At 46.7% G+C, this 26,542-nt stretch overlaps 1 protein-coding gene across 5 annotated transcripts in view; it reads left to right on the plus strand.

The window, feature by feature from the left end:
* Nucleotides 1-26,542, plus strand: part of LOC144770299 (N-acyl-aromatic-L-amino acid amidohydrolase (carboxylate-forming)-like) — a 370,744-nt gene that overhangs the window by 247,147 nt on the left and 97,055 nt on the right. For all 5 annotated transcript variants that reach the window (XM_078654826.1, XM_078654980.1, XM_078654905.1 and 2 more), the window contains one exon: nt 17,990-18,083. In XM_078654826.1, the coding sequence (XP_078510952.1) occupies nt 17,990-18,083 (94 nt within the window). The remainder of the gene's footprint in view (nt 1-17,989; nt 18,084-26,542) is intronic.

Consider the following 26,542-nt stretch of genomic DNA (forward strand, 5'->3'; position numbering starts at 1 on the left):
CCTCCTGTGTGGGAGAGAGATGTAACTTGAGTCAACTTGCAAACGACTCATACGTGTGCAACTACATCACATGCAAGCCAACATTAGCAAGAAGAAAAATGTTTCGGAGATTGGTCATATGTGTGACATCTCTGATAGTTACTACAATACGGAGTGGCCCTTTAACAATTTGCAGCCACTTGCAACAGGAAGTGTGTCAACACGTACAACGCTACTTAGTCACATGTGAACATTACTGACAATACGTTTGTCATGGCCCTAATGTTTAGAAGCCACATCACAGACACACATGCAAGTGCATGCACACAAACGATAATGATACACACACACCATGTCATCATGCACCAATGCCAACACCAACAATGGTGAGCATACAGTCATTACATGCATGGTGACACAACAGCCAACACACATACACTGAATGCATGTGTACCCCCACCATTGTAGTCACCTCGCCTGAACCACACACTGACAACAGATTCAGCATGTGGCCATACAGCCGTGATGTCATGTGTAGATGTGAAGATGTAATAACGTCTGTAGGGTCACACCCTACGTCAACACGTCGACATGCACATCTGTTGCACATTGTGTGCCCACCAATGGGCATAGTATGGACACACATGGAATAGTGCATGACATATGAAGTTTCCCCATCACGCTCACAACCCTCATGACGCAACTACAGACAACACATCACGGTGCAGCGTCTGACAATATAAAATCCTTGGCGCCGCCATGGCGGTGCACTGCTTCCGCTATCTTCCAATGGCCATACGCGGCCAGCTTTCCCTCTTCCCATTGGCTGCATGTGCACGGACCGTCACGGTCACACATCGGCAACTGCACGTGCAAGCTTCCGGCACGGATGCTTCAGTTGCAACAATGTTCTATCACTGGCGCCACCATGGCGGTGCACGTACTCTGCGGGGGAGGTGCAGCCCTACACACCCTTTAGATGTAGTCAACGGACATGGCAGTTCATGTCCCCTCTTACAGTCACATTGCATCATCCACCGTCCACCGGCCGGACCAGCCCGGCCTAGGACCTGCGTGCCAGCCATGTCCACAACCGGCGTGCCGGCCACGTCAGCCCCCGCCATGCCAGGCCTGGCCTAGGACCGGCGTGCCGGCCATGTCCACAACCGGCGTGCCGGCCACGTCAGCCCCCGCCGTGCCAGGCCTGGCCTAGGACCGGCGTGCCGGCCATGTCCACAACCGGCGTGCCGGCCACGTCAGCCCCCGCCGTGCCAGGCCTGGCCTAGGACCGGCGTGCCGGCCATGTCCACAACCGGCGTGCCACCCACGTCAGCCATCGTCGTGCCAGGCCCGGCCTAGGACCTGCGTGCCGGCCATGTCCACAACCGGCGTGCCGGCCACGTCAGCCCCCGCCGTGCCAGGCCTGGCCTAGGACCGGCGTGCCGGCCATGTCCACAACCCGCATGCCGGCCACGTCAGCCCCCGCCGTGCCAGGCCTGGCCTAGGACCGGCGTGCCGGCCATGTCCACAACCGGCGTGCCGGCCACGTCAGCCCCCGCCGTGCCAGGCCTGGCCTAGGACCGGCGTGCCAGCCATGTCCACAACCGGCGTGCCGCCCATGTCAGCCACCGCCGTGCCAGGCCCGGCCTAGGACCTGCGTGCCGGCCATATCCACAACCGGCGTGCCGCCCACGTCAGCCACCGCCGTGCCAGGCCTGGGCTAGGACCGGTGGGGGCTGACGTGGCCGGCACGCCGGTTTTGGACATGGCCGGCACGCCGGTCCTAGGCCAGGCCTGGCACGGCGGGGGCTGACGTGGCCGGCACGCCGGTTGTGGACATGGCCGGCACGCAGGTCCTAGGCCGGGCTGGTCCGGCCGGTGGACGGTGGATGATGCAATGTGACTGTAAGAGGGGACATGAACTGCCATGTCCATTGACTACATCTAAAGGGTGTGTAGGCCTGCACCTCCCCCGCAGAGTACGTGCACCGCCATGGTGGCGCCAGTGATAGAACATTGTTGCAACTGAAGCATCCGTGCCGGAAGCTTGCACGTGCGGTTGCCGATGTGTGACCGTGACGGTCCGTGCACATGCAGCCAATGGGAAGAGGGAACGCTGGCCGCGTATGGCCAATCGAAAGTAGCGGAAGCAGTGCACCGCAACACCAGGGCCAGTCATTGGCCCTTTTACAAACACGCTTCCAGGGCTGACCAATTGCTGGCGACGTATGCCACTGACACATGCTGAGGGCCCTATATATGTGTGATGTCCAAAAGCACACATCCTACCATGGGAACCAGTGCTGCCTCTTCACCTCGACCTGCTGCTGCTGAGCTGACCACCGACTGCTGCCTGTGACCATCACCTCGACCTGCTGCTGCTGAGCTGCCCACCAACTGCTGCCTGTGACCATCACCTCGACCTGCTGCTGCTGAGCTGCCCACCGACTGCTGCTCCAGTGCCATACTCCGTGATCTTGCCATGTCGGGAGCAAAAGAGATCCGGTCTCGTCCCTTCACCGCCGCGGAACTTGATGTCCTCGTGGACGGTGTGCTCCGCAACTTTGGACGGCTCTACGGCGCACCCGAACAGGTGGTAAGTGCAGTGTGGGACAAGTTGATGTGCATGAGGTGACTCCTGGCTTCAGCAATCTTAGCTGTGTACTGTGGCCTCGACATCTTTTTCGGATTGTGCATGGCGGATGACACATACGTGTTGCCCCTATCTGTGTGACAGGCCAACTGTCCACTGACTTGCACCCTTTTGTCACCCATCATCGTAGGTCAAGCTGCACCTTCGCAAGGATGTGTGGAGGAGCATTGCACGTGATGTACGGGCATTGGGGGTGTGCAACAGACGACATACACACTGCCACAAACGCTGGGACGACATTTCCAGGCTGAGCAAGAATGTAGCGGAAGTGACACTGGGGATGATTCCAAGGACGCCACGTCTGGCCCGACGCTCCATGACCCCTCTCATGCACCGTATCATTGCTGTGACGCATCCTGACCTGTCCCAACGGCTGAGTGTGGATCAACAGCAAACGAGCGGTGAGCATACTGTCTGTGTAGGATACTTGGAAGTGCAATGCATGTATTGGTGCCCAGACACAGTATTGAGTTCCGTGGTGCGTATGTATCTCTGCGATGCCATGTTGGTGCCATTGGGTGTGTGTAATTTGACATCCAGGTCCGGCTTGTTGACACGCCACTTGCTTCGTAGTTGAGTGTTTAAGCACATGCCGTAGTGGTCCGTGGACCCATGGCAACACATGTGTGCAGATGTACGTGCTCCTGCCCTGTCCGCATGCTGTACATGTGTCACGGCCACCAACGCTTATGTAATGTGAGGATGACTGGTAGAGGTGGGCCGTGTGCTGGATGGGGGCTAGAAGAACTTTGTCAGCTATGGAATTAGGGATTCCTTGGCCTTCTGTACGTGAGTGTGCCCATGACTTACACCTCTTTTCTGTGCATTTCAGCTTTGACAGAGGGCACTCAGCCACAGACGGCGGAGATGAGTGGAGGCAATGCATCCGGATCAGACTTTGCACACACGCTGACTGACACAGAGGAGGGCAGCGCCGGAGAGGGGGACAGGTCCGTCCCTGAGGACTCGCATGTGGAGACACCATCGTCCTCATCTTCGGAAAATCTTGGTGAGCCTGCACTGTTGTCACAGACTGGGAGTGGGCAATCAACACCTTCTGTCGGGACACAGCACACAGGGCCCACACTTCCGCCAACTGCACCATGTACTGTTTGTGCACGCAGGAGTAGGGGGAGCAGAGTGGCGTTCGGTGCAGGCACCGCTGCCCCTGCCACGGTGAGCCAAAATGCACTGTGTGCTGAGGCTGTTGATCTGCTGCGACAGCTGTGTGTGGGGCAGACCAATATGACAAATGCTTTCCAAGACCATGATAGGAAGTTGGGGCAGGTGGTGGCATTCATGGAAGGGATGCATGGCGATCTTGCTGGTCTACACAGGACAGTTCAGTCATTGGCAAGCAGTGTGTCGTCTGCCATAGTACAGTCTCATGGACAGGATGCTACTTCTGTTTCCCCATCTCCACCACTGGATGTCTCGGGGGTAGTGAATATTCTGACCAGGACTCTAATACAGGTTATTGCACTAGCAGCAGCGTCAGACAGCACGTCAGGGCACGGAGGGCACAGACGCCATCCCCTAGGTCATCAAAATCTGTTCACAAACACAACGTCAGTTACACTGGAGTACACACACAGGATCCACAAGTGGTGTTGGGGGACATGCCTTCACATGCTACACAGGCATTCAACACAGAAGGTACTCCCAAGGCAAGGGATACTCTCAAGTCCATGGACTGTCCCTTGGACATGGACAGTCAAAAGACAAAGGCAGCTCCTAAGAGCAGGGAGAGTCCCAAGGGCAGGCCCACAACAGAGGAAAGGGCCACTCCCAAGGACATGGACAGTCAAAAGACAAAGGCAGCTCCTAAGAGCAGGGAGAGTCCCAAGGGCAGGCCCACAACAGAGGAAGGGGCCACTCCCAAGGACAGGGACAGGGACAGTCAAAAGACAAAGGCACCTCAAAAGAGCAGGGAAAGTCCCAAGGGCAGGCCCACAACAGAGGAAAGGGCCACTCCCAAGGACATGGACAGTCAAAAGACAAAGGCAGCTCCTAAGAGCAGGAAGAGTCCCAAGGGCAGGCCCACAACAGAGGAAAGGGCCACTCCCAAGGACATGGACAGTCAAAAGACAAAGGCAGCTCCTAAGAGCAGGAAGTGTCCCAAGGGCAGGCCCACAACAGAGCAAGGGCCATCTCCCAAGGGCAGGGACACACACAGTGAGCAGGTGTCTTCTGGATACAGGTCCACCACAGACGACAAGTCTGCTGGCATGAACAGGGCACCGTCCAGGGCACAGGCAAAGTCCAGAGACAACACTCCACCTACGGATAAGGCACATCCTAGGGACAAGGATTCTCCCATGGACAATGGTGCAGTCAAGGACAGGCATACGTCACCCCTGGCTGCACTGCGGCTGATGTTTCGAATGAACGGCAAACAGATGTCTCCGCGGCGGAGTCCCCCCATACCTCCACTCCCATCCAGGCCAGTCAGAAGCAGAGGAGGGAGTCCCCTGTTGTTGCATCCCCTATTACACATGATTCTGAGTGTAGGCGGCAGGCACACAGCAAACGACAAGCAGGCTCCAGCACGTCCCCAGAAAGCCGACCCCCGGCAGCAGATGCTCCACCTATGGTGGCTGATAATTCTTTTGAGTCCCCACCACTTGCCAGTCCTGTCCTGTCCAGGGTGCACTCACATATCCCTAAGAAACGCAGACACACACCATTGACACCTGCCCACCCCGATGTCGCTCAAGTACAGCTATCCCCAGCTCCCAGGGCCACCCTGCCTCCTGGCCCGTACAGCCCTGTGGCTCATCATTTCAGTGGTCCCAGTGGCGCAGGTGCAGTTGACTCTCATGTTTCAGATAGTGCCACTGTGTCTGTTGTTTGCTGTCATGCATCATGTAGTAGCACAGTCTCAGTTGTGCCCTCTCCTGTTTCTGGTGCTGGCAGTGTGTCTGGGTCTGTGGCCCATGTGTGTGTCACTCGGTCTGTGGCTGTGTCTCACACTCCTGTTTCTGGTGCTGGCAGTGTGTCTGGGTCTGTGGCCCATGTGTGTGTCACTCGGGCTGTGGCTGTGGCTCACACTTCTGTTTCTGGTGCTGGCAGCGTGTCTGGGTCTGTGGCCCATGTGTGTGTCACTCGGGCTGTGGCTGTGTCTCACACTCCTGTTTCTGGTGCTGGCAGTGTGTCTGGGTCTGTGGCCCATGTGTGTGTCACTCGGGCTGTGGCTGTGTCTCACACTCCTGTTTCTGGTGCTGGCAGTGTGTCTGGGTCTGTGGCCCATGTGTGTGTCACTCGGGCTGTGGGTGGCTGTGTCTCACACTCCTGTTTCTGGTGCTGGCAGTGTGTCTGGGTCTGTGGCCCATGTGTGTGTCACTCGGGCTGTGGCTGTGGCTCACACTTCTGTTTCTGGTGCTGGCAGCGTGTCTGGGTCTGTGGCCCATGTGTGTGTCACTCGGGCTGTGGCTGTGGCTCACACTTCTGTTTCTGGTGCTGGCAGCGTGTCTGGGTCTGTGGCCCATGTGTGTGTCACTCGGGCTGTGGCTGTGTCTCACACTCCTGTTTCTGGTGCTGGCAGTGTGTCTGGGTCTGTGGCCCATGTGTGTGTCACTCGGGCTGTGGCTGTGTCTCACACTCCTGTTTCTGGTGCTGGCAGTGTGTCTGGGTCTGTGGCCCATGTGTGTGTCACTCGGGCTGTGGGTGGCTGTGTCTCACACTCCTGTTTCTGGTGCTGGCAGTGTGTCTGGGTCTGTGGCCCATGTGTGTGTCACTCGGGCTGTGGCTGTGGCTCACACTTCTGTTTCTGGTGCTGGCAGCGTGTCTGGGTCTGTGGCCCATGTGTGTGTCACTCGGGCTGTGGCTGTGGCTCACACTTCTGTTTCTGGTGCTGGCAGCGTGTCTGGGTCTGTGGCCCATGTGTGTGTCACTCGGGCTGTGGCTGTGTCTCACACTCCTGTTTCTGGTGCTGGCAGTGTGTCTGGGTCTGTGGCCCATGTGTGTGTCACTCGGGCTGTGGGTGGCTGTGTCTCACACTCCTGTTTCTGGTGCTGGCAGTGTGTCTGGGTCTGTGGCCCATGTGTGTGTCACTCGGGCTGTGGCTGTGTCTCACACTCCTGTTTCTGGTGCTGGCAGTGTGTCTGGGTCTGTGGCCCATGTGTGTGTCACTCGGGCTGTGGCTGTGTCTCACACTCCTGTTTCTGGTGCTGGCAGTGTGTCTGGGTCTGTGGCCCATGTGTGTGTCACTCGGGCTGTGGCTGTGTCTCACACTCCTGTTTCTGGTGCTGGCAGTGTGTCCGAGGCAGGTAGTTCACGCAGTCCACCTGATTCTGTGATGTGAGGTGCTGTTCACTTCACTCACATGTAATTTCACATGGTGTGTGCATTGTCCATTGAGAACAGCCTTGCACTGTTGTGGTCCCTGGGACGGGTTGGTTGGAACACGTACTTGTGCTGCCTCTGATGTACCTGCTCTGTTGTCCACAATGCCCTGTTGATGCTGTGATACTGCATTCTGCCCTCTCACGTGCTGCCTCTGATGTACCTGCTCTGTTGTCCACAATGCCCTGTTGATGCTGTGATACTGCATTCTGCCCTCTCACGTGCTGCCTCTGATGTACCTGCTCTGTTGTCCACAATGCCCTGTTGATGCTGTGATAATGCATTCTGCCCTCTGATGTGCTGCCAATGATGTACCTGCTCTGTTGTCCACAATGCCCTGTTGATGCTGTGATACTGCATTCTGCCCTCTGATGTGCTGCCAATGATGTACCTGCTCTGTTGTCCACAATGCCCTGTTGATGCTGTGATACTGCATTCTGCCCTCTGATGTGCTGCCTCTGATGTACCTGCTCTGTTGGGCACAATGCCCTGTTGCTGTTCTGATACTGCATTCTGCCCTCTCATGTGCTGCCTCTGATGGACCTGTTCAGTGCAATGGACTGTTGATGCACTTAGCCCCTCTCACGTGCTGCCTCTGATGGACCTGTTCAGTGCAATGGACTGTTGATGCACTTAACCCCTCTCACGTGCTGCCTCTGATGGACCTGTTCAGTGCAATGGACTGTTGATGCACTTACCCCCTCTCACGTGCTGCCTCTGATGGACCTGTTCAGTGCAATGGACTGTTGATGCACTTACCCCCTCACGTGCTGCCTCTGATGTACCTGCTCTGTTGTCCACAATGCCCTGTTGCTGTTGTGATACTGCATTCTGCCCTCTGATGTGCTGCCTCTGATGTACCTGCTCTGTTGTCCACAATGCCCTGTTGATGCTGTGATACTGCATTCTGCCCTCTCACGTGCTGCCAATGATGTACCTGCTCTGTTGTCCACAATGCCCTGTTGCTGTTCTGATACTGCATTCTGCCCTCTCACGTGCTGCCAATGATGTACCTGCTCTGTTGTCCACAATGCCCTGTTGCTGTTCTGATACTGCATTCTGCCCTCTGATGTGCTGCCTCTGATGTTCATGCTCTGGTGCCCACTTTGCCCATGCTCACGGATACACTGTGATTATACCCCTATTATGTGTAATAAAGGTAGTCAATCATGTCTCGTGGTTTGTCGTTGTCATTCCTGCTTGCGTACTACAAATGTGGATTTCTATTTGCTTCTCATCAGTGGATTCGGTAACATGACACTCCCCCTCCCTACGTCACGACCCTTGCAGGTATTCCCCTCCAGACAGCCAATGGTTTGTGCCTTACCTGCGTCGGCGTCGATGGTGGGCCAAGACTAGGACGTGGTGGATCGCGAAGAGCATCGGGAAAGCGTGTAGCGCTGGGTCCATGGTGGCGAACAGCTTGTGGTGGGTATCTCTGCTATGTATCTTATCTTCGCTGTGGGGAATCCGCCGTGTTCAGACAGGTTGTTTTTCCGCTGCGGTTTTATGTGTATTTTCCGCAATCTTGATTTGGGGGACGGTCTTAGACGTCAGTACGTACGGCGGAGTCTCAGGAATCGTTCCGTCCGCCGCGTGGTCGGGTGTAGTTGGGCGGCGGTGCGTGATTTTCCGTTGCGGACGGAATTTTGACACTATTTCCTATCCTGATATGGCGGACATAGTGTCCGCGGCTGGCGGACACGGAAAAGGCATTTTCCGCTTACTCCAGGGCTGCGGTCTCACTTCCGTCCGCCATCATAATGAGCCCCTTAGTCCTAAAACATATACTTGCGTGTGCAGAAATTCTGCAGTTGTGGCGCTGATCTCCACACAGAGAAAAGTAAGAGCAGTGGAGGAATACCCATACACGTATGTTTCTGAATAACACTTTGTAGTATGTTAGTAATATTACTAAACATACCAGAACTTGCTGTATAAACCCTATCACCATTAATGACGCACATGCTGCGGTTAAGAAGAAAATGAAACAGGGAGGCTGTGTTAAAAAGCTGCTCAGTGGTGAGAAACATTTACAAACTTCTTTTGCATAGTTTAGAAATATTTCTAAATATATTGGCATTAACAGAGACAGTGCGACTCGTTGCGGCGGTGTGACGGGCAGCTAGTCAGGAAACCAACCTCATCCCTTGTAAAAATGTTCAAACCTTCTCAATATGACTTTGTTGCCATGGTTGGGTCATGGCCAGTGCTTAATTTAAGCCGGTGGTGTCCGGTGCTCGGCACCGGCTCTTAATTGTCAACATCCACGCTTGCGACAGTCTGCCACATGGTGGCGCTGTCTTGCTAATTCAGAGATGGCCACAACAACAGTCATTTATTAATTCAATATACATAAAAAATACTATTAACTACTGCCCAAGCCATTCTTATAGCTTTGAGCACCTGGAATTGTGCGAATTGTCACACTTGTAGGAGTGTGATTGTTAGTAGTTGTGTTGTTACTGTCATTGGCAGCGCTGGTGGAGGCAGTGTGTGGTGAAGGCTGCAGTGGTCTCCTGACGAGCTCTGATAGCTCTTTTATTTTTACAAACTGAGCACTGGTTATGGCATAAACCATGCTCTGAAAGACGCCCTCTGCACTGCAGACCACAAGGAAAGTGGCAGACTGGTGGAGTGGTAACTCCAGCTCTAGTGATTGGAGCTCATGTTCTAAGCAAAGTCCAAAACAGACATTAAGTAAAGGCTATCGCTCGAGAGATGCATTGTGCTTCTTTTCTAAACATATATTGCTTGAAATGCAAGTGGCGTGGTTGCACACAAAGCTATTTCAATGACACCATTGGCAGGCCCATGCAATATGGTGAAGTGCTACTCTGGAGTCTGGTGTTCATCCTCCCTTCCCAACTGCCTGACTCCCCGTCTATGTTCATAAATGCTCTTCTACATTGTTTAGACCCCAAGAGTTCTTATAAGGTGGATCTAAGTAACACAGCACACTTATAGGAGCTTTAAAAATAAACAACTTAGTATCTCAGATTTAAGATTTCATAAATGCATATTAAGTTTGAGATCCCTTATAGTAAAGCTGCTTACTCGCACAAGCATTACAGGATTATCTGCTATAAATTGTATTAAAAATTAACAAATTATAATACCTTGGATCCAAGAGTAGGTGTCACATACAGAACCATTGATATGCATTCATCATACAGTCATCATAAATTACTTAGGTTTGATAATGTAGAACAGACCATTTTACATAGATAAGACAGACAGCATGGCTCCATAGTATTCCAGCCTTTGGTGTGGCTGAGGATGCTTTCATTTAGCAAGGCTTATTGCAAGCATTTCCATAGCGTTATCCAATGTTTTTTAGTACAGCACATAGCTTTGTTGGGGACTTTCTGTGGCCCAATCATCTGTGGGCATGGTCTGTTTCAAATATGTTGTAGAATGTTGGTATATTCCTTGACAAAGCACTACTGGGGGGCATTAGTTCAACTAGACGCATAGTATTTTAAAGGGCACACAGGGCGTGTGGTGCTTTAGTTGGACGGGCACAATCTATATTAGATTTGTCTTTTAAACAGACATTCATAATTTAAAGTCAAATAAAACCTGCCATTCACATGTTATTTTCCCCAAGGTACCATTGGGATGCAAATTGTCTACTTCAAATGACCAGGCACAACCTTGCCACATGAGTCACCCATTTAACCCACAGGAACCCCATTAAAGAATTTTAAAAAGCTATTTGTAGGTCCTCTATGTTCCAGAGGAAAGATTTCGACTCATTAGTTAGTCACTCATTCATTAACAACTGCTTCTTAAAATCCGTGACTTCGGTGAGCTGCCTTCAATGGCCCACACCTCCACACTGATATTGTTCCAACTCCACTGATTCCACTACTCACTCTATGCCAGAGTCGATGGAGGGGATGCACCCCCGCCTTACTTCCTGTGTAATCTTGGCTTGGGGTTTGATGTTTTATCTTGGGGTACGGGCTGCTAGATAACTCAACTCATAATTTGCTGGTAGTTGTTTTCAGCTCGACCCCCATTTGTCATCTTGTGTGCTGCATTGACTGTGAGTGAAGAAAACATTTATGTAACACGCATTAAACAATACTCGTTATTCTTTGTAGATAGTCAAATTCTCCCAGACTGCAGCACTAAATATCTGTGTCCTTGTTAGAAATGTGGTCTCTAGTTTGCAGAGCTATGCAGCATGTCCAAGAGACACCACCACTCTTTTTAGGGTTAGTTAGATACACACTGAATGATATTCTGTGCTCACCCCCTGGTGGCCTGGCACAGAGACTTCAGGCTTATCTAAAGAAACTATGCGTAAAGTATTTGTGCAACACACGCACAGTAACACCATAACACCCCTACTGATTTAGAACAGCAGATTTTTATGAAAAATAAATCAAGACCAAAACGACAGAAATCCAATAAGTACAAGTCGAGTTAATCATTTTTTAAGAATAAAAAGAACTTGGAAGCAATAAGCACCTTTCAGGGTTATCTGGTCGCAGTGCACCGGGGCAAAGTCAGCAGTTCAAACCGACCGCAATGGAGCCCTAGCTGGACACAGGAGCTACGCAGTCCCTGGGAACAGAGTACCTTGATCATGGTCGCAACAGCAAGATGCAGGGTGCAGACGAGCAATGCTTTGATGTCAAGCCTGAAGTTGAGGTAATGTGGCGATTTTCTCCAAGCAATGGTGCCGTTGCATCGGTTCAAAAGACAAAGGACAGCGCCAAGATGTATTGGTTCTGAAGTGCGATGTGCTGGGTTTCTCCATGCAGTTGTGGGGATACTTCGATCTCTCGACACTGCCGCGGCAACAATGCGCAGTTCCGTTGCGTCGGGCTCTTAAAGCGATGCATTGGTTCAGAGAGCGTTGTAACGATTCTACTCCCGCAACAGGTTTGATGCACCGATTCTGCTACGTGCAGACTGGAAATGCATCAATTTCTCTGGTGCAAGTGTCTGGGTCCACTTTCAGTGAGCCAGGTACAGGAGCAGTTGTAGAGACTTTGATAGCCCTGAGTCCCAAACAGCATAGGCATAGTGCAGCTCTCCTCAGCAGGGCCAGAGAGCATTAGGCAATATTGCAGCAGAGCAGAAAAGCAAGGCTTTTAGGTTAGTAGTCCAGCAGAGTGTCAGTCCTTGAGGGAGCACAATAGTTCTTCTGACAGAGTCCAGTTGTAGATCCAGAAGTGTCTGATTTGATGGGATGAAAGATCCAGTACTTATACCCAGTTGTGCCTTTGAAGTGAGGGTGGTTTCAAAGAAGGCTATTTGAAGTTCAGAAGTATCCTTTCTTCCCAGCCGTGGCTTCAGACTAGCTGTGGAGGGGTAATCAGTCATTTGTGTGTGGACAGGACACTATCTATTCAAGTGGGTCAGCACCGCCTTTCCTGCCGGGAAGAGCCATCAGAATGCATGATGAATACTCAGACACACCTAACCTCTCTGTGTTGTGGCTTTCTAGAGGGAATAGAGTGTATCTGTCACCCTCCCCAGACTTCTATTGAAGACAGACTGCAGGTACGCAGAGGTGTAAGAGCAGAGAAATGTCCACTTTCTAAAAGTGGCATTTCTGAAATAGTAATGGTAAATCCAACTTTACCAGTATAGAGTATTTTTTATTTACATTCCAAAGGTATAGCCAATATTGCTACTCCTGTCTAATCAAGAATTATAACTTAAAAGTGTATTTAGGAATTCCCATAGTTAACCTATGAGAGGAGTAGGGCTCACAGTAGCAAAAACGGTTTTAGCTGTTTGTCATTACCAGGACATGCACAACTTAAAAGTACTTGTCCTGTGTGTCCTTTGCGCTAGGTGATACGGCGCGGTCGGCACCTTCTTCCATACATTTAGGGAATACCCTAAGATTCATCAATACTGGAGATTAGTCACAATTGTCATGGCCGCTGTTACAGGCCTTGGGGTTCCATCGGAGACTAGATGGATGATACTGGGCATTTCTAGGGAGGAGATATGGCTCGGGTATCCTAAATTGTGGCTGACACTGACAGCAAGGGTGACTAAACGAAACATCGCAAAAGCATGTCGGGGCAAGTATTCACCCAATTATCAGGGACTAGGGGAATTACTTAGACTGGTGTTAGCTGGCAGAACGTGATGTTTAACAGAGCCTGGGTTGGTCTGTGAGTACGAGAAAGTGTGGGGTATCTAGGTCCAGTACAGGCAGACCTGAGGTAAGCTAGAGGGAGGGTCAGGGGACCTTCGTGCCTGACCTGTTTTTGGTAAAATATTGTGCCTGTGTCAGTGTATGTGCAATATATTTGACAATGCAATCACTGTTGGAAATATATGTGGTTTGCACTTCCCATGATTGACTCGCTATATGTGCCTTTCATTCTACATGTAATGTTAATGTTAATGTTACTGGGGTTTATAAAGCGCACAAATACCCGGAGGTGTCTTGGCGCCAAGGACATTAGTAGACCTGCTTGGGCATCTAGTTCTGGAACAACCAGGTTTTCAGTCCTTTCTTGAAGGAGGAGAGGGAACTCGCACTTCTGAGCTTACTCGGAAGAGTGTTCCAGAGTTTAGAGGTTCCAAAGCAAAAGCTGCGGCCACCCCAATGCGATGTTAGAATTCTAGGCAGTGTCAGGAGTTTGGCTCCTGTAGAGCGAAGATGTCTGGTCAGTTCATACCAGGCGAGAAGGTTTTGCAGTAAGACAGGACCTGTGTGGTTCAGTGCTCTGTACGCCAGACACAGAGCCTTTAATTTTATCTGTTGTGCTACAGGAAGCCAATTCAGGCTGCAAATCTCTTTGGATACAGATATGCACCTGGAGGTGTTGGACAGTAACAGTGCAGCTGTATTTTGTACACTCTGAAGCTTTTTTAGGCACTGCTTCTGAATGTTTAGAAGCAATGCCTAATTAAAAAAAACATAAACGTACATGTCCTACCTACTGCATACACAGCATCCTGCCCTATGGGCTACCAAGCCCCTACCTTAGGGGCACCCTGTGTGTAATAATAGGGGAATTTAAGGCTTGACAAGTAGTTTTATATGCCATTTGAAGTGCTAGTAAATTGCACATACCTGCCCTGCAGTGGCAGGCTTGAGACCGGTTTGAAAAGATACTTGAGTGGGAGGCACAATCAAAGGCCCACTAGTAGCATTTAATTTACAGGCCCTGGGTATATGGTATACCACTTAACTAGGGACTTACAAGTAAATTAAATATGCCAGTTGAGTATACACTAATGTTACCATGTTTAGGGACGAAGCACATGTACCTTAGCACTGGTCAGCAGTGGTAAAGTGCTCAGAGTCCTAAATCAAACAAAAAGAATCTTCAAAATTAGGAGATAAGGAAGGAAAGAGGTGTGGGGGAAGACCACCCTAAGGATGACAGGTCTAACAGTCTCTTATCACAAAGCTCCGAAATATTTCATTTCCACATTTACTATTTTTATATTAGATTAACAGAAATGATTCATTCAAAATTGATGTTACTGTTTTTGTATCTAATATTTTTTGATTATTCTTGCACTTAAGTTTGTGCGTACTTTTGTACATTTCTATATGCTCTTATATTTCGTTACTTCATACAGTTTCCTGCACCCTCATTACAAAATGGCCGCAAGCCTGCCATTGCCTGTAATTCCTGTTTTTTCATGTCTGGCTAAATAAAAAGTCCCTTGACACTATTAATCTGGACGCGGGTCAAATAGCCCATGAACTCTACTATTTAGCCTGAAGCCGGATAAACAGCAAAGATTCATAAATGTAGCCAGCCACTTGCTAAATACTAAGAGATGATGTACTATTTTGCCAACTGCTGGTTAAATAGCAAAGATTACATTGCTTATATGCACATTTTAAAGTACAGTGATATATGGCTCTTAGTTACAAGTTCTAAGATGAAAATGAGGTACTTGCAAGTAGACAATAATAAAAGGAGTTTCTTTAATATGAATACAGAGTAGCAATATATTTTTACAATCAACATTTTACCTGTTCCCCTGTTGCTTCCTCCATTAGTAAAAAGGCGGCTTCAAGGAGTGGCACAATGGATTTATAACAAACATTTAAACTATGCATTACTTTGCTAAACACAAGTCAAGACTGTTTTGTTAAAGAGGTAGAATTGAGATGCATGAAAATAATAAATTGAGGGGTCTAAACCCATTTCATAATTCCCCAGACATAAAAAAAAATGACTTGAAGGGATATTGTGTAATTTTGTCCTGCTCTTCCACTCCACCTTCGTGTTTTTAACCTGCCCCCTTAATACCATATGCACTAATTACTTATAATTCAAAAGTGCAGTTCCCGCCAGAACTACAGTCGTTATCCCCCATGCTGCAACATCATGGTCTTTTTAAGCAGTCATATTTGCCCATGGTAAGCACAGCTCTATCAAAAAGCATTGCCTCGTTGACCACACAATGCAACTTGGGCTCCTCCATGCCATGGGGCAGGCAGCCACTTGACTCATCTTCAATGCGGCAAGCTTCCAGAACCACAGGTTTTGCCCTGGTGCGGCTCGGCACTGCCCTTGCCCACCATATAGCCCAATACTACAGGGGTCTCTCGCCCATTGTTCACGGTTTGTGCTGCAAGTTTCCTTAATTTCACACTGAACTCTACAACCAAAGGGGAAAATAATGGGTTGATTCAGACTAGTTTTGAGCCAAAGACATGGCCAAACACAGGCTGAACTTTATGTGAATGACACAAGAGCCAATAGATACAGGGAGTTAAGCTGCTAATGTTTGCCTGTGTAGAAGATAACTATTTTGAGAGATAGGTACAACTGTCTGTAGCCAGAACTAATAAGGGCCACTATATGGTGCTTTGTAGCACCTTCAGGGTACGTCGGCTTAATATCAAATACTTAATATACTTAAATAAATATCTCTTATGAACCTCTCACAGGCTTTTGGATGTGTCTCCTTATTTTTGGTACTTTGCACAATGTGACAGGTATAGTGTCCTTCCTAGCCTGGTAGCATGCAAATGAATACACCACACATGGAGCTCTGTATCAGACGTCTTTATTCCACAGCATATGGTCACACATTGTACTCTCATTATGTCATAACTGTTAATAACAATGCTTTAGCACCTCCCAGGAGGTTACGTAATTCCTCTGAGTCTGCCCAGAACCACTAGGGTCCTAACGCACATAGTCTCACGACACTACAGCAGTGACTAGATTTACTGTGCTTCTACAGACTTGCCTCAGGTGTAAGATGCTAAATATCCCACGTGTCCATAGTCCTTGGGTATCAAGATGCTCACAATACTCCAAAGGCACAGTTCCTGACCTTACCCAGCATTGGAGCGGTGTCTACAGGAGACTTAAAAGCCTTAGTTGAAACAGGGCACACAAGTAGCCCATGCCACTGGAGTGTTCAATCAGTCAATCAGGATCTATAAAGCGCGGCAAATAACCAGTGAGGGTCTCAAGGAGTTGGAGTTGATAGCTGCTTAGGAGATAAAGCAGTGAAAAACAGGCAAAAGCAAGAGAAAGCTCTCAGAAAAACCAGGGGAAAGGAAGGAAAAAGAAAGAAAATTTAGGCAAAAGCAAGAGAGAGCACTCAGAAAAATGGGGGAGAGGAAGGAGAAAGCAGTAAAAAACAAGGGAAAAGCAGGAGAAACCACTCAGAAAAATGGGTGAAAAAGGAGAAAGTAGTAAAAACAATGCAAAAGCATGAGAAAACACTCAGTAAAATGGGGAGGAAACAGAGCACAGAAGAGCTGGGCCTGGCAGTCTTGGTGTGGGCAGAGAGGATGCTTAAAAATGTACACACATCAAAGTTGGTGGACAAGGATTTTATTCGGCCCTTGGGATTTGTCAAGTTCTGGAGTAAAGTTAAAAACTCAATCCATCCTCCTGCATCTTTTCACGCCCTTTAGAGAATTGAAGGCTCTGAGGAGACCTGTTCATGCGGAAAAGGGGAAGGGGACAGAGAGGGAGAGACCCTGGCTCCTTCGGGTGGTTGGTAAGATAACTCTGGATGGAACAGCAGAACCTGGTCCAGTGGTACTGAGAAGCAGATTCCAGCTACTTCTCCTCGGGCTACAGGAATCCTGCCACAGAGCAGATGGAGGCATCAGTCCTTAATTTGACCCAGTGGTTCCCTGTGCTCAGCACCAGCACTCAATTGTCAACACCAGCACTTGGGACAGTCTGCCACAAGGTGGCAGTGTATAGCTAATTTACGGATAATCACAACAACAGTCCATTATTAATTCAATATAAATTAAAAATTACTATTATCTGCATCCCTAGCCATTCTTATAGCTTTGGGGGCCTGAAATTGTCCAAATTGTCACACTTGTAGGAGTGTGATGGTTAGTAGTTGTGTTGTTAATATCATTGGGACTATAGCATTGGCAATGTGTGGTGCAAGCTATAGTGGTCTCCTGACGAGAGCCCTGGCACTTCCATTTTTACAAATGAAACACTGGAAGGCATTGGGCACACAGATACAGCAGGAAGGATGATAGTAAAGAAGCACTCCGGAATCAATAAGGGGATACATCCAGGAAGCTGGGTGCAAACTGAGCATCTGTGAGGGAGACAGAGCAACTGTTGAATTCCAACCTTAAACTTGCTGTTCAGGAAAACGTATAGCGTGCTGTTTTTAAAGACCCAGAAGGGCATCTAACTGCGGCCAGCCCAAAAGTGGCTACTGCAGGGTGAGAAGCCTACTCTGATGTGGAATGGCCTGCCCTGCTCTGGTGAATGCATATCTACATTCCTTTCTTCATAATGTGTCTTCTCCTTCTTCTCCTGCTACTAATGGTGAGTGTCCCACTTGTTTATACACTGAGTGCAAGACAGCCTTCTTGTTTGTATCTGGGAACCCAACAGGATTCTGGTGAAGACATTTCACATACTTCTGTGATGGCCCAGTTCTGGGCCCACATTGACACCACACATTGCTCACTAGGGTCTATGATTACTTGGGCTATGCATTGCCTTTCTAAGATGTTTTGATGTTTCTGCCCTCACTGATTCTTTGATTTTGTTTCCAAAATAGAGCAAGTTTGCGGATGATAAATGTACAATCTGCGTTTACGATCTGGAAGGTCAGGAGACGTACACCATGAACTCCATCTGCAAGAATGCCATTAGTGAGTCCCTTCTCAGGCAGGTCCTGGAATAGGGAAAATGGTTTCACTCTGGAAGTTGGAGGTTTGTCTGATTGTGGAAGAGTTGTCACCTCGCTGAGGATATGAATTATCCGGGGCTGAGAGGGGTGCCTGATGGTGGAAGAGTGGTCACCTCACAGAGATATGAGTAATCCAAGGGTGGAGGGTGTCTGATGGTGGAAGAGTGGTCACCTCTCAGAGATATGAGTAATCCAAGGGTGGAGGGGGGTCTGATGGTGGAAGAGTGGTCACCTCTCAAAGATATGAGTAATCCAAGGGTGGAGGGGGGTCTGATGGTGGAAGAGTGGTCACCTCACAGAGATATGAGTAATCCAAGGGTGGAGGGGGGTCTGATGGTGGAAGAGTGGTCACCTCTCAGAGATATGAGTAATCCAAGGGTGGAGGGGGGTTTGATGGTGGAAGAGTGGTCACCTCACAGAGATATGAGTAATCCAAGGGTGGAGGGGGGTCTGATGGTGGAAGAGTGGTCACCTCACAGAGATATGAGTAATCCAAAGGTGGAGGGGGGCCTGATGGTGTAAGAGGTGTCACCTCGCAGAGGATACGTGTTATCTGGGGCTTGGGGGTGTGTTGTCTGGTTGAAGAGTGGTCATGTTGCAGAGTATATGAGTATATGAGGGCTGGGAGTGGTGTCTAATGGTGGAAGAGTAATCCACAGCTGGGGGGTGTCTGACGGTGCACGAGTGGTTACCTTTCAGAGGATATGAGTTATCCAGGGTTGGAAGGGTTCCTGATAGTCTAAGAGTTGTCACCCTGCAGAGGATTTGAGTAATCCACAGCTGGGAGGGGTGCCTGATGGAAGAGGGGTCAACTCATAAGCACATGTGTTATCAAGGGCTGAGAGCGGTGCATGATGGTTTAAGAGTGGTTACCTCGCAGGACATATGTGATATCTAGGGCTGAGAGGGATGCCTGATGGTGTAAGAGCGGTCACCTTGCAGAGGATATGAGGTATTTGGTGTTGGGAGTGGCGCCTCTTGGTGTAAGAATGGTCACCTCGCAGGAAACAACCTTTACAACGTGGATGTTACAATGCGTCGCCATTACAATGTGGTTGTAACAACGCAACTACCATTACATCGCAATGCCATTACAACACATGGCATTACAATACATATGCTATTACCACGCATGCATTTACAACAAATTTCGTTGTAAAGGCATGTATGGTAAAGGCATATGTGTTTTACATGTAAGTATAAGATAAGTACTGGGTTTAGGGTGGGTTTGGGTTTTGGGGTGTAGAGGTATAGATTTTGGGGTGCCAAAGTTATTTTTAAAGGTTCAGGGTGGATTTTGGTTTTGGGGTGCCAATGGTAATTTTAAGTCTTAGGGTGGGTATGGGTTATGGGGTAGCAAGGGTAATTTTAGGGTTCAGGGTGGATTTGGGTTTTGGGGTGCTAAGAGTAATTTTAGTGTTCAGGGTCGGTATGGGTTTTAGGGTGCCAGGGATAATTTTAGGGTTCAGGGTGGATATGGGTTTTGGGGTGACAGGGTTAAATTTAGGGTTCAGGGTGGGTTTGGGTTTTGGGGTCCCAGGGGTAATTTTAGGGTGTGTTTGGGTTTTGTGGTGCCAAGGGTAATTTTAGGGAATACGGTGTGTTTGGGGTTTGGTGTGCAAGGGCTAATTTTAGGGTTCAGGGTGTGTTAGGCGTTTGGGGTTCCAGGGCAAATTTTAGGGTTCAGAGTGACTTTGGGTTTTGGGGTTCAAGGGTTAACTTTGGGGTTCAAGTGGCTTTGGATTTTGGGGTGCAAAGTGTAATTTTAGATTTTAAGGGGGTATGTGTATTGGGGTAGAAAGGGTAAGTTTAGGATTTTAGGGGGTATGGTTACTGGGGTAGTAGGGGTAATTTTAGGGTTTTAGGGGGCATGGCTGTTGGGGTAGTAAAGGTAATTTCAGAGTCTTAGGAGTAAAAAAAAAAATATATATATATATGTGTTTGTATATATATATATATATATATATATATATATATATATATCTATATCTAAACCAACGCTGTCTCCATATTCCTCATACACCAAGCAGCAGGCCGTAGACACAATTTTGCAAGGTGGGATTTTATACAGGCTTTGACACAAAATACCTTTAAATATATATATATAAACCTGTAGCACTGTTAACTATATTGGGGCCTCAACTCTGGTTTTTTTCGAGTAAAGGAAAAGCGGACCAGGAGTGCTGTCGAATATATATATATATATATATATATATATATATATATATTCCTTGAATCCTCTCGCCTCAACACTGACGAAGGCTTGTAGCTGAAACGCGTCTGTTGACACTGTAAAATAAACCCATGGAAAGGCATTACCCGTCTGTCTACGAGTGCTGATTTTCGAACAATCTTTGAGGAAATTGAGCGTGATACTAGTGCGGGGCCCCGCCGCCGCAGACTGCACCCACTCGCGAGTGACCCGTCTTTCAAACGGCAGGGAAACAGAGCATTGTATATATATATATATATATATATATATATTCCTTGAATCCTCTCGCCTCTTTGTGTTCTCTTGGCTGAAGTCACGGCACAGCAAACAGATAAGTTCTTTTTTCAAATTATTTATTCCAACACACCATATGCAGAGTTACGTGAAAAAATTGGACGGCCTACACGTTTCGGCTACTCCTAGCCTTCCACTGGACCATAGAGTCTGTGTTGTCTAGACCATTTTAAAGTGCAAAGTGCAGATACCATTTTCTATTTCTACTACTCCTCTAGACTGTCAACCTTGTTCTCAGTTTATGGCCAAAAGAGAGTCGCCTTTGTTTCAAAGTAATTTGACTTGAATTAATTCAACATAATCTTAATTAATACATTAATTAATTAAATAAACATCACAGTGAAGTACAAGTGAATGTTAAATAATTCAGGTAATCGCAATTCATTCCCTGCGGCATGAACATTATCTCTGAAACGGTTTGTCTCAATTACAGTAAAGTACTGGTAATCAACAAAATCAAACTTGTCATATTTTCTTTTCCTTATGTTTCTTTCAGATTGGATTAGTGTCCCAGAGAGTCTCAATTTTCTACAACTATATACATTATATACAGACAGAAGTTCGTATTTGACGCATATGTTTTTTCATTGTCCAATTCTTTATATCTTGTGAAGTACTCTATTCCTATTTTAAATTGATTTTTATGCGCCAATGCATTCCTATGTGAGATCTACTCATTTTCATATCCAATTTATATAACCTCAAAGTTAATATTGCTCATATTTTCTTCAGAGATATTATGCCGCTTGCCCATTTTTTCATTTAATTCAAGTCTGAAGGGCGGCCCTACCACTACTTATCATGATATTTACACCTATATACAAAAAAGCCAATTGGAATTGGAGTTCAGAAGCTCGCCTCGATTTGTTCTTTTCATCTTCTATTTACAGATGTACAAATAGTTCAGCGTCTTGATTATGTCCATATGGATACTCAGTCCCCATCCCCAAAATCATTCTGGACTCTAGTTTCCGTAATTGCATAGTACGATCCCCCCCCACCTCTCTCTGAGGGTTTGCTGATCTTAATCCCTGAGTATTTCAGTAAATTGGGGTTACTGTGATGGAATTCCTCAAATTGTTTAGCCATGGGGTAATTGGGGTCCTTGTTCTTGATCGCACGTAGATGTTGGAGTATCCTTAATTTTAGTTTGTTTATGGTGATCCCTATGTAGGATTTCCCACATTCGCACAAAAGTCTGTACACCACAGACCATTCTGTAATTTGTAGTCTGTAATATTTACACCATGTTCACAGGCCTTACACTTGGAACATTTCCAAAAGCCAGGTGTGGTTGCTGGTACTAGGAGGTCCGTTCTCTTTTTCACATTCACTCTGGATTTTGCTGTTTCGATCACTTCTACTGGGTAGCCCCTTTCCCGGAATCGATCGCTCATTCTCTCAACTTCTTGTTCCAGATCCTCTGGTTCAGAGCAGTTTTTTTTCGCTCTTAACATCTGACCATAAGGAATACTCCACTTTAGCTTTGCTGGATGCCCGCTGTTCGCGTGAAGTATGCTGTTACACAAGGTAGGTTTCCTGTGTATCTTGGTACATAGACGGTTGTTCTTCACAAAAACTTCTACGTCCAGAAACACGAGGCTGGTTTCACTTATAGCTGATGTAAAGTGGAGATTGTAGTTGTTGTCTTCCAGTGAGTCAATGAAAGTTTGAAGTTCTTCTTTATTCCCTTCCCATATGACAAACAAGTTGTCTATGAAACAACACCATGTTACAATTTGTGAGTGTTTTTTCTTCTCTTGTTCAACGACCTCATTCTCCCAGATGGCCATCAGGAGGTTCGCATATGTTGGGGCAAAAGAAGTCCCCATTGCGGTCCCCTGCTTCTGCAGGGACAGGTTGCCCAAGAAAAGAAAGACGTTGTGCGTCAGGCAGTAAGTTAACATGTCAATCAGCATTGCAGAGTGTTCTAGATGATTCACAGATCGTGTCTCCAAGACCTTTTTGATAGCATTAATTACATGCTCATGGCGTATCGAGGTATACAGGGATGATACGTCAATTGTTGCCATCAGGTAGCTTGTTTTCCATTCAATCCCTGACATCTTATTTAAAAAGTCCATTGTATCGCTTAGATACGAAGGTAGTGAGATTACATAATTCATGAGTAATATATCAATGAATCTTGAGGTTGTTTCCAACAGTGACCCTATGGAGCTCACTATCGGTCTACCAGGTGGTCTCTTCATTGCCTTATGCACTTTTGTTAAGAAGTAGATGGTGGCTGTAATGGAGTTATCCGTTTTCAAATAAGAATACTCATCAAAATCAATCAAGCCTTTGTCTTTCCAACTCAACAGTAGAGCATGATATTCCTCTGTCCATTCTTCCATGGGGTTGTTTTTTAGTTGTTCATAGTGATCCTGATTTTTCAATTACCGTTCTGCTTCAGCGATGTAGTCCGTGACATTTTGCACCACAATATTTCCCCCCTTATCCGAGGATTTTATTATTATGGTCGGATCATTTTTAAGTTCTGACATTGCCTGATATTCTTTTGACGAGAGATTGTGTAGTCTTCCATTTCCCACCTTATTTTTGTCGTTAATGGATTTTCCTGATATCCTTGTTATTTCTTCCACCATTATATATATATATTGCTGCTCCTTGTTTTACCTCCTCCGTGCACTCCCGTGTGGGTGTTTATCGCGGGTGGTGCACTCGCATTAATCACTGCTTCAACCTCTGTGTAGTTCCTCACACACAAAGAAAAGCACTCCCGGGGGCGAGTCCAAAGCTTTATTCCACAGACTCACGGCAAGCAGACGCGTTTCGGCAAACGCCTTTATCGATAAAGGTGTTTGCCGAAACGCGTCTGGTTACCGTGAGTCCGTGGAATAAAGCTTTGGACTCGGCCGGGAGTGCTTTTCTTTGTGTGTGAGGAACTACACGGAGGTTGAAGCAGTGATATATATAGATATATATGTATATGTATATATTTACCTTAAGCACTTTTATCAAGTGTATGCCTTTTCCACGCATGCCTTTGCGTTATGATGGTATGCATGGTAAAGGCATATGTGTGGTAAAAGTTTGCGATGTAATAGAAATGCTTTGTAACAACACTTGTGTTGTAACAACAGCGTTGTAATTGCATGCGATGTAATGGCATCCGATGTATCATCATATATTCTCACAACGCAGAGGATTTGAGTATTCCACGGCTGGGAGAGGTGCCTGATGGATGAGTGGTCACCTCATAGAGCATAGGCAATAATCCACCAAGCACTCGTCTTCAAATATAGTCTGTAAGATCCCAATGTTCAAAATTCGTTTATTCCATCAATTCTTCATCAGATTTCTTCATCCAATATATGACAAAATAACAGCCAACACGTGTTTCGTCTGATCAGTATATGATATACAGACTTCTTCAGGGCTGTAATTAATACAGTAACCAAAATTACAAAAAGTAGTACTGGACTCAATATTCACAATAGAATACACCGAATCCGTGTAATAAGGAAAGGTAAGTCAAAGAAGTACCCGTCACCAAGAATAAAGCTTGAAAACCCAAAGTGTATCCATCAGTATCTAGTACCCGAGTCTGAGTACATTTCAACATATATTTTAGATCGTATAATTATAAGTAACCTAAAATACCAGATAGGACCCAGTCACCAACCACAACAGCAGATTGGTCAACATGCTAGTATTATTACATCCTCAGTAACTCACCATTACTCTTAATGCGAATAATTGTAATTCATAATCCTCACGGTAAAATCAAATTCTTCAGTCCAAACCAATCGAAGTAATAATCTGTAAGTAAAGCTAGTGTCTATTAATATACACTATATTTATATTGTAGCGCTCATACGTCAAACTGAGGCTAAACACACTCCACTATCTTCCTGCCCAATTGCTGTATACTCCAAATTGGCCAGCACATCGCATAAGTATTAGCTACTGATATATATACAGTTCTCTCAATAACTTCTCTGTTTACAAAAGGTATACAGTCTGTGATTAACTAATATACAGTTGTATCATTATCCAGTAAATACCTTAATGTATGAGTAGAATCGCCTTCCAATAGTTTGCTTCGTCTCAAAGTTACAAAATCGGCATGGTCAAAGTCAGACCCTCGTAAATATTCCACAGTATCTCGCTATCCTTTTATCTATAGACCGAAATCAGTATAGTAAGTGCATTAGCGTGCGCCCTTGTATCAATAGCGTCACATATAATGCGTATTCAAATCTCTAAGTATCTGTATTGATATCAGTAACCAATAAATACCTCAGTCTTTAAGTAGATTCTCAATCCAATGTAAGGCTTCCCTGTTTACTTCGTTTCCAGTCAGCAATAAGAGACTCTCAAAAGTATTCCGAAGTATCTCGCTATCCTCATAACAGTGGGCTGTAAACAAATTAATAAGTTGCATTAGCGAGCGCCCTTCTATCAAATAGGCATCTCACGCCCAGCGCTGGTTATGACTTTCAACTCACCGCATATCTGCTCCTCGCTCATCCATAGACGGTCGCGTTTGGCAAGCGCGCCATCTTAGAGTAGCAATAAATAGTCTAAACCGCGGGCGCCATCTTTGAGTGGTGTGTCACAATGTATACGCACAATCCAACAGAGTATTCCCAGTCCTAACTATAATATGCAGCACATCTATATGCATTTAGTTCCCCAGCGTTAAATCTGTTAATACTCGCCGCGTAATTGTTCATAGATCATCCTGAGGCTATCGCGTTGTACACGCGCGCCCTGTTTGAGTAGTAATATCTAACCACATACGCAGGCGCCATCTTGTAGTAGTAATTTACGAGTACGTAGTCATAATACTTTAGAATATTATCAATTCTAGGATCGGGTTACTGCTAGACCACTTTGTCAGTAAGTACCATAAACTCATAGTTAATTATAATCCATTATTTCAATGTGGCGTAAGAAACGAAAAATAAGTGCTATTAATTATAAGCGCAACCCCCTGCGCTGTTTACATTCATTAATGTTTACACCCCACTGTTATGGGTATCTCAGATCGTATGTACGTGTATTAATGAAGTCTACGCATATTTCCACTAGTGTTCCTCATTATGTATATATTCCATTATACCAACATATTATATTACTACAATGAGTAATTCTCAATTTTCATTGGTCAATCTTATCAAGGTCCAATCGACCTACATCTGGCAGTGTGTGTCAGTTAAAAGGGTCCAAGTGGTATTATCATTCTGCTCTGGTTTAGCAGAGTTCTTACGTATATCCAGGAGTCAGGAAGATTATGAAAGGAGGACAGGGTAAGAATTACAGTAACAAACATAGTACATTCTATTCATCTGTACATCATTTAAGCTCTATCAGAGTAAAGCCATATACTTTGCTCAAACTCCATGAGTCATTCTTGTCCTAGATAGTATTCAAATTCGTGGTCAATGTTCAGACCACGTTCAACTGCCTTAAGCTTTAATAGCCACATGACTTCTCTGCGTCTTAACTGTAATTGCCTATTCCCACCTCTAACATCAGATTTGATGTGATCGATTCCATGATATTTAAAAACATGTTTCTCTTTTTCATGAAAATTCCTAACGATGTGGGAGGCTATGGGATAGCGAGTATCCCCTGTTTTCAGTGCTCGGAAATGTTCAACCATTCTGTCTTTCAATTTTCTGATGGTGCTACCAACATAAATCTGTTTACAAGAACAAACTATAACATAAACAACAAAAGTAGTATCACAGTTAATAAACATGTTAATCTGATGTTCACCTGTATTGTTATAGTTGAAAGTTCTGATCTTGTTTACCGCCCACCTACAGGAACAACATCTTCCACATTTGTGGAAGCCTGTAGATCTCCCAGTGAGCCAGTCAGGAACTGTTTTCTTCAAAGGGTAGCTAGGACTGACAAAGTTAGAAAGAGTGCGACCCCTTCTA

Source organism: Lissotriton helveticus, chromosome 1_1 (assembly GCF_964261635.1).
Source record: "Lissotriton helveticus chromosome 1_1, aLisHel1.1, whole genome shotgun sequence".
NCBI classification, from domain to species: Eukaryota; Metazoa; Chordata; class Amphibia; order Caudata; family Salamandridae; genus Lissotriton; species Lissotriton helveticus.